Source organism: Mesitornis unicolor, unplaced genomic scaffold, assembly GCF_000695765.1.
Source record: "Mesitornis unicolor isolate BGI_N332 unplaced genomic scaffold, ASM69576v1 scaffold16967, whole genome shotgun sequence".
NCBI classification, from domain to species: domain Eukaryota; kingdom Metazoa; phylum Chordata; class Aves; order Mesitornithiformes; family Mesitornithidae; genus Mesitornis; species Mesitornis unicolor.
In genome coordinates, this window is record NW_010194521.1 from 12,414 (window position 1) to 21,197 (window position 8,784).

Here is an 8,784-nt window from a genome sequence, read left to right on the forward strand (position 1 = left end):
AGGACACTAAGACACCCAGGTTACGGAAGGATCACAATTTTAAGCCAGATCCTTTTACAACCCTGAGTTATGTGATGGTTCACTCACAGCTGCTTATTGTAGCAGAACAGTACATTTAGCAGTAGACTGTGGAAGGGGGAAGTGGATGTGTGGATCTACATAAACGCCCACACACAAGTATTTAAAATATTGGGTTGCTGAGAGTTCACGTCTATGAACAGCGCATCAGGAGATAAATTAACCACCTTCTTCCTCATCAGAAATGATTGCTGAGTTCCCCTCCTGGACAGCAGATGATGAATATCTTCTCTCTTCGGACACAAGTCTTCTTTTTTCCTAATAAGTTTACATATATCTGCAGCACAGAGTTAAATATTAAGGCTGCATAACTAATCTCAAGGTCCTGCTGTTTCCTTGCAGCAGCTATTTCCAGCCTATACCAACACTCCATAACTTGCTTTAACCAGCGCTGGTCAATGGGGGATTATCTGTCTTCACCTCAGTGCTCTCTGTCCGGTCTCTTGCAGTTGGAGATTAATGCAATCACTGATGCAGAGGTGGTTACTTCTAGCAACAAACCTACCTGAACCTCAGGTGACTACACCTGGGGACAAAAATGAAGCATATGTTCATGCCTTGGTTCAGCAGAAGGCTGCTTAGAGGTCTGGCTTGTTTCTGAAGAGTCTGCTGCACAGCTGCAGCAGTTGGGGAGTGTTCAAAAGAGGGTAAAACTCAAACAGAAATCTAGCAAATACAAGAAACTTGCCCCTTGCATCTTCTCGTTGAGATTTTTTTCCCCGAGTAGGCATTAAAGCTGCTTTGTATGGTGTTTATTTGTCCCTGCACTCAGATCCCATTGGTGGTTTCCTTCTGATCCAGCCAGGATGGAGGCAGGTATTTTAAGATGGAGATGTGCTCAGTCTGGATTCCCAGTGTAGTCCTCTAGCTTTAAAACACCTTTTTTTCTCTGCAGAGCTTTGGAATTATGTCGTTTCAAGATTACCTATTCATATATTATATTATATTACATATTCTATTCAAGTTCGAAACTATGTAGTTTCAAATCCCCCAATCTTATGTGTGCCAGTAAAAATGATGGGTCTGCTGGGTAACAAAGCAGAGTCATTGCTATTTTCCCTTTGCATGCTGAGAGTTTCTTATAGGAGCGCTTCTTCTATTAATTTGTTTCTTAATAGTGGAATAAAAAATAAACCGGTTCACTAACGTGCTGGGCTAATGGGCCATAATTTATTTTTATCCACAAATACACCACAGACATTTCTTTCCTACTTTCAAGAAGATCTGAGCAAATAATCCATGGCAATTTCTTGTTTTCTATTGAAGTTAGCAGACACAAAAGCTAATGGCCAGAAAGTTTAATAGTTCATGAAGTTTACAGGCAGGCAATGCGGGTTCTGCGTCAGAAAGAGAAGCCCAGGTTCAGAAGAGGAGTGACATTGCTGGTGGTGAGTGTCGTGGGCGGCGTGTCTGTCGTATCTCAGAAGCGATGTCTTACAGGGCTGGATCTGAGTGGCCATCACATCTGCACTCCTGTGTCACGTCGTTACGACACCATGCGTTACTCAGGAGAGCACACAAAAACCTTTCAGGAGAAACTCAGGTCCTGTTTCACTGCAGGTTGATTCATGCTTTAAAACCTGCAGGTTGTTAACCTTTCCAGATACTCGGGGCAGGAAGGAAGGTGTGAAAGGATGGTTTGGGGTTTGTTTATTTAATCTTAACTATTATTTTTAATTTTTTTAAGAAATTATTCTTAATATTGACATAAACCCCTCAAAATTTCCAGTTCTAACAATAATCCTTAGTATAGAAAGATGATCAGAAAGATATTGGAAAATGGAAAAGATATCAGATAATGTGCTCTGCTGATCTAACTGTACTCATGTTATGGATTTCAGTAAGTCTTTTTTATCTTCTGTCCCTCTATGTGTCCACTGAATTAATCCAAAGACTTTCAGCCAGTGCTTTGTTCAACTCTTGTGCTTTTTTTGGCTTCTCCCTCTCCTCCACGTAACCGCATTTGCAATTTTCCCTTTTTAACTTTCCCAGTAAGTGTTATTTTTATCACTCCAACTTCTCTGTTGGAAACTGAAACAGTTTTACATGAGTAGTTCATAGACAAAAAAAAAGAAAAAAAAACAGGCAAAAAAGCAAAATAAAGCCTTTTGCTCTCCCCTTTGTTTTCACTTCCTTCTTTCACCTCAGTGTTAGCAAAAACACTTTGGTCTCTTGAGGGAAGATCAGAGATTAATGCAACTGGCCCGAGCAAGCAGCAGGAGCCCCAGTCAAGTGTCTGCACCTTCCAGGACCCTTTTCTGCTTCATTCAGGACCAGACTCCAGCATCCACTTGCAGCATCCACGCAGAAGGTGTCTGGTTGGGTAACTCAGTTGCAAAGACTCCTAAATATCCCGCAGAGATCAGCAGTGCCTCTGGAGACTGAGGGAGGGTGCAGCTCACAGCACAACCCCTATCTCCATCTGCCTCTGGTTGCTCCGCTCCTGCCCATGTGCTGCTTCCCAGTAATTCCCTTCTGCCAGCCCCGGTGCTGCTCTGACCCTGGAGAGCTGCTTCTGAAAGGTCAACTGGTGAACAACTGACCCAGACAGAAAAAAGGGACAAGTTTTCTGCTGGCTTTACCATTCTGTGATCGTTCAGTGCAGGGTCAGGCGTCCTGCTGGGCAGGGACAAGGCAGAGAGAAGAGAAGGTGACGGCCAGGCTGTTACTGTGGCATGGCTGTGATATGCAACCACAACCTCACAGCATCCCAGGTTCATGATTTCATCTCCCGTGAGCTGTGTAGGGCACCTCTGCAGTACAGTTCAATGCTCCCTGGTGCTGGGTAGGAGAGAGGACGGATGATCATCGCACAGGCTCTCCTGCACAACACAGCAGTGCTTTGGCCCCTGTCCACACGATGGAAGAGCTGATTTCTAGACTGGTGTCTACCAGTTTGGCCTGTGAAATCTGCTGCTTTCTAGGAAAGCCTAAGAAAAAGCACCTTTCCATTCCTCCCGGTGAATCCAGGCCACCTGCCAGGAAGAATGCAAGGTGCACTGGATCAAAGGGAAGGTGAGGAAAGGACAGTCAGTCTTGGTCTGGTTTCACAGCCCTGCTTGGTGGGTCAGCAGCAGGAGACTTCTGCTGCTTTCTCACCACACTCCATGAAAATGGGATTTCATGTCCATCCACAGCTCTTTTCACTTGGGCATCTCCTGCGCCCTGCTCTTTTCCAGGTTTTTCTCTCCATAAGGTCTCAATACATTAGAGCACGTAGGCACTCCGTTTTACGAGTAAGAAATGTAATTAGCTATTGATCTAACAGTGCGAACATAGCACAGCGTCAGTAGAAATACCAGGCCGACCTACCCCAAAACTGTGGCTATAACCTAGGCCAAGAAGAGGCGTCTGGGGAAGAATGTAAATACAGAGCAGGCACACAGCCAGTCTTCCTCAGTGGATTACTCCATCTTCCAGTGATTCGTGCTCAGGCGCTTCCTGAGCTAGAGGTGACACAGAGCATCACTGGATGATGAGATGTTTTGCACGTCTTGAAGGTGAGAAAAATCTGCATGTGCTGACTGCGGTTTGTCATGTGCAGTGAGCCCCATGGAGCAAAGAGCTAAATATACGCTGAGCTGTTGATGCAAAACACAGCTAGGACTTGATGTAGCATCTAGTAATGGTTGGTGAGCCCTATCAGGATGGGTCACAGAAAGGTGAGAACAGCTACTTCAGAGAGGCTTTGCTCAACTGAAAGCTGCAGGACAACTAAGAAAACTAATGCATTGAAACAGCTTGTCTCTCATGAATGCCTTCATGGATATGGCTCATCCTTGGCATCACAGCTATGTTTGACCCTTTATAAATGCTTGAAAATTGCTGGATGTGATAAACCTCTTGAGCTCTGCTGTTCCAGCCAATGTTTCTATCACTAAAATTGCTCATCACGAATACTAGAAACTAAGAAAATTAATCCAGCTTTGTTTTCAGCTGTGTAATTATTCTTATATTTGAATTACTATCTGAGATGCAGGTTAGCCTGCTCCAGTCTTGCACCAATGTAGGTGCCTCTTTAGATAAAGCAGTACAGTTACGAATGCCCCATTCAAGAGATGTGGGGATGCAGCCATCACAGCCCAGCCACCACAGAAGACAGAACTGGGAATCTCCTGGGCTGAGGCAAGGATCAAATCAGCAAACTGTAAAGGCCTCAAAACAGGACTAAAACATGGATTCAGTTGCAGAGGGTCAATGTCACAGGGAGATGTTTCGTAAGTTGTCTGCTGAGTGCTGCTTTCCGATCTTCAGCCTAAGGAGAAAACCCCTCCACAGGCCTGGGGAGCTGCGCAGAGACAAGTGGAGCTCAGAAGTGGGGCTGGATGCAGTGGCCAGGGCCAGAAGACTCTTCCCTAGACAGGACAGAGAGCAAGGAGAAGGTGAGGGAGCAAATGGATGTCCTCCTCTCCTCTTTCCTGCTGTAGGGCTGAGACATGGAGCATTACTGCTGAGAAGGATCCAGACTCCTGAGATGACAGGCCAGACCCTGAGGAGAGGCATTTAGCTCACAGTTTTTCTCTACAAGCGTAAATCCATGTCTACGGCTGCACTTTGCCAGCTGAAGCTTTGGCTTTGGCAACTGACGGTCATTTAAGGGTGAAGGTCTCTTCAGCTCAGCCTCAGCCCTGTGGCTTGGGCCATACACCAAAAGCCAAGGAAAAAAAAAAGCATGTCCCATGCAGGAAGCTTAAAAGGTCACAAGCACTGCCTTCCTGAGGCTCATTCATGGATGCTAAGCACAGGAAGGGGACTTGAAGCAGAGAAAACTGCTGCTGATCCTGAAATGAAGAACTGTCTACACAGCAGTTTGGTGGGCGGCCCGGAGAAGGCCCCACCTCATCCAGCAAGTGTGGCAGATGCCTGGAGGTAGCAAAAAAGTCAAGTCACCACCAGCCCTTACCGCAACCATCATTTGTCTCAGTCAACACCAGCTATCAGTACACTTTCACTGCTAGGAAAGAAGGGAAGTAATTTTACACCTTCTCACACAGAAACCTTGCTGCAGCCCTGCTGAGCGCTGTGCCATCCTCCCCACGCGGCAGTGAGGATTCTCTTCTCCAGTCGCTCTTAAGAAGGGACATTGGAAACTAAAGGAAACGTCAGATCCTCCTTGAGAGGCTCTGAACACAGACACCAGAAGATCCAGTTCTCAGACGTGGAGGGATGTGGCCCTCTGGCAAGACACTTGGGCCCAACTAGCACAGTGACCACTGCCCGCTGACACTCGTTAACATATCAGCACCCAAGCAGAGCATGGTTTGCCACAGGGGGAAGTGGAAGGTAGCTGCAGAGCACGGTGTACACGCACACACTTTCTCAGTTCCTCTGTTTCTGGAGGCCGCTTCCAAACGTCCTCACCTTGGGGGACAGCTTACGCTGCCACTGGGGATGGGGACAGCAAGTACCACTTGCCTCTGTCCCATCGGTTCTGACTACTTTGGGGCATTTGCTGGAAATTAAAACTTCTTGGCAAGGGCCAGGAGAACCTCCCTTGGTGTTTATGGCTGTGGCTAGCACTGTGCTGCTCTGAAGGTCTCACAGGCCGTGTCCATTTTCTCATACCATCCTCATCACCTGGTAACTAAACCAAGACAGGGGACCTGATTGCCCTTCAGGCTCTAGGAATCTTGCATGGCAGATGGTCTTGTCAGGCATTCAGGGTGGAGCTGCTTGTGCCACCCCAAGGACTGCTCTTGCCCACGTGGAGAGGAAGGAATGGCCCCACCAGCTTGTCAAGTCAAGCAACAAATAAATGTTCTGGGGCTGCTAAAAGCAAACTTCTCCCCTGCATGAACTCAGGGCCAAAGAAGCTGCTCATGCAGAGCGTGGATCAGGAAAGCTCATGGCATTCCTCTGTCTGAAGGGACTCAATCACTGCTAACACATTTCCTCCCTGTGGAGTTAGCTCAGTTCCCTGCTGCCCACTCCGTAAGAGAATGACCAAAGGCTTAGGCTAGACAAGACCTTTTTTTATCAAGTATGTTATACAGTGGACACCTTCAACTCATAAGTACAACGAAGTACAATTTTAAAAGGCACACAACACCATTAAGGCGCACCCACCTCCATATTGCTGTCTTCACTTGGAGAAGATTTCTGCATGGAAATCATTATGTGACTTTGCAACAAATGCTTCTCCAGCACTATTTAACACTAACCAGAGGCCAGGTCTGCTCTTGTGTATGGTTATCTTGGAAAGGTGGAGTTTTCTCCAACCACAACTGTTCAAAGAACATTAATTTTCTTCACCTCCATTTCTTAGCCGTGTGTATATTCTTCTCTTTGGTCTTGTTCACTTCCGCTAACTGCCTTTATTTCCTGTTGTTTCCCAGAGACATCGAACAGATGTGGTAGGCAGTTCCGCTGGCTTACCATGTTCGGTGCTTACTGCACTACAAGCTTATGCTCTTGACCTGCAGTTATTCATTAAGAGGAGGGAGGACACAAGTATGTGTGTATATATATATATATATATATAGCCAGATCTGAACCACCCCGCTGTAATACAGCGTGGAGGTACGCACCAGTGGCCAGCTTCTGGTTCCTCCATGCTGGGCAGCCTCTGACACAACAACTACCATCATACACTTTGGATGGTTCCCCATTTGACTAAGCATAAATGATAGCTTCTTCTGGAAGTCTGCCTCTGAAATATCTATGGTTTGCAACTTTTGTTACTCAGTTTTGAAAAAAAAAATAAAATTGAAGATTAATGCCCTTATTTTTCTCTGGGAAGTGACTTTAGTAATTGATTAGCTGCTCTGTATTATTTATAAGGAAGCCTGGTTTAAGGAGAGTCCCCAAAGCCCTGTTTTAGTGACTTGGCATGCTGTAGTCAATAAATTCCTTGTGAAGAAAGGCTCTTTCACCTGGAAGTAAATCAGACCTGACTCCCAGGGGACACTACAGGAAAACACGCCTGTCTTAGATGCTTCCCCAACACGTCCTGTTGTTCCCCAACACGTCCTGTTGGCACCTTAGGGACCAAAGCCTTTATCACAGAATCACAGAATGGCTCGGTTGGAAAAGCCCTCTGAGATCATCACGTCCAACCGCTCCTGTCTACCCCCTAAACCATATCCCTAAGTACCTCATCTACCCACTCTTTAAACACATCCAGGGATGGTGACTCCACCACCTCCCTGGGCAGCCTGTGCCAGCTTCTGACGACCCTCTCAGTAAAGAACTTCCTCCTTATCTCTGAGCTGAACCTCCCTTTTCACAGCTTGGTGCCGTTTCCCCTTGTTCTATCCTCCATGGACAGAACAGCTATCATGGATACAGCTGTACGCGATGCAAATGCTAACTTTCCCCCTTGTCTTCTGATTCTTAGGAAACATCAGCTGGAAGAATAATGGAAAATTGTACAGACATAAGTAACGGCTCCGTTTGCAAAGGAATTCCCTACAAAGACAGCAAGACACTCCTGGTTGCTGTTTACAGCATTGTTTTTGCCATAGGCCTTCCAGCAAATTGCGTCACTTCCCTGCTTACGTATGTACAAATCCGAAGGAATAAAGTAATTGCCATCTACATTTTCAGCCTATCGTTATGTGAGCTGATGTACTTAAGTACCTTGCCTTTCTGGATTATCTACGTGCAAAATGACCACCAGTGGAATATGGGTAAAATGGCTTGCAAAATAACAGGATTCATCTTTTTCTGCAACATATACATCAGCATTCTGCTTCTGTGCTGCATTTCTGTGGATCGTTACGTGGCTGTGGTGTATGCTCTGGAGTCAAGGGGGAGAAGAGGACAGAAGAAGGCAACCGTAATAGTGTGTTTTCTATTTGCTGTGGTTGCAATAATCCACACTCCAGTATTTAAGACGAAAGATTTAGATAAGACCTGGACGTGCTTTGAGACTTTACCCCTTAATGTAGAATTGGCTTCTTTCAGCTTTGCCAGATTCCTGTTTGGATTTGCCATACCTTTCACAATTCTCATTTTCACAAACTACAAAATTTTCCAAAGCACAAAAACAAGCAGCGGCTTGACTTGTCGCCAAAAGGCCAAAGTGAAGTATCTCGCTATCGCCATTATCGTCATCTTCCTGATCTGCTTTGCTCCCTACCACGTGGTACTCATTATAAGATCCATATACTTCATGTTTCATCAAAATTGCTCTTGTCCGTTTGAGAGAGACATCTATTCCATTTTTACAGTGTTCCTGTGTTTAGCCACTGCAAACAGCGTTGCCGATCCAATCATCTACGTGCTGGTTAGCGAAAACGTCAGAAAAGATTTCTGTAGGGCTCTCAGAGGATGGAGATCGAATTCATCCATTAGTCCCAAGAATGACAGCGTAAAATTGAAAATGTCCAAAGAATCACAGGAAGGCAGGCCAAGAGAAGGACACAAAGAAATACCAGATTCATCTGACCTTCAGAAGACCTGCAACAGTGGCAAAAACCAAGGAGACGGCAGCTAGCAGTTAGCTGCTGGCACAAATAAGATGCTGCAGACTGAAGCACACAGGTATTTCCGTGTGGACGTCCGTAGGAAGCTTTGTCGTAGTTCATGGGCCACCAACTCCTTGAGGACGCTACAGGAGCCATGCTCCTTATTTCTCTTTGTCTCCTCCGATAAAGTTTGCCCACCAGTATAACTGGTGAAAATACTGCTTTGCTAAGGACACGTGGAATAAACCAAGTCATTTGCTTCGACTCAGAAGGAAGTCTTAAAAGGTTATTTTTTGAG

At 45.8% G+C, this 8,784-nt stretch overlaps 1 protein-coding gene across 1 annotated transcript; it reads left to right on the top strand.

Moving 5' to 3' along the window:
* The first annotated feature begins 7,435 nt into the window (after positions 1 to 7,435).
* GPR132 (G protein-coupled receptor 132) lies at positions 7,436 to 8,515 on the top strand. Its single transcript, XM_010187842.1, has one exon. The coding sequence runs from the start codon at positions 7,436 to 7,438 to the stop codon at positions 8,513 to 8,515; it is 1,080 nt and encodes a 359-aa protein (XP_010186144.1).
* The last annotated feature ends 269 nt before the right edge of the window (positions 8,516 to 8,784 follow it).

Bases quoted from the DNA above. Each gene is read 5' to 3' on its own strand.
- GPR132 (XM_010187842.1), top strand. From the start codon at position 7,436: ATGGAAAATTGTACAGACATAAGTAACGGCTCCGTTTGCAAAGGAATT.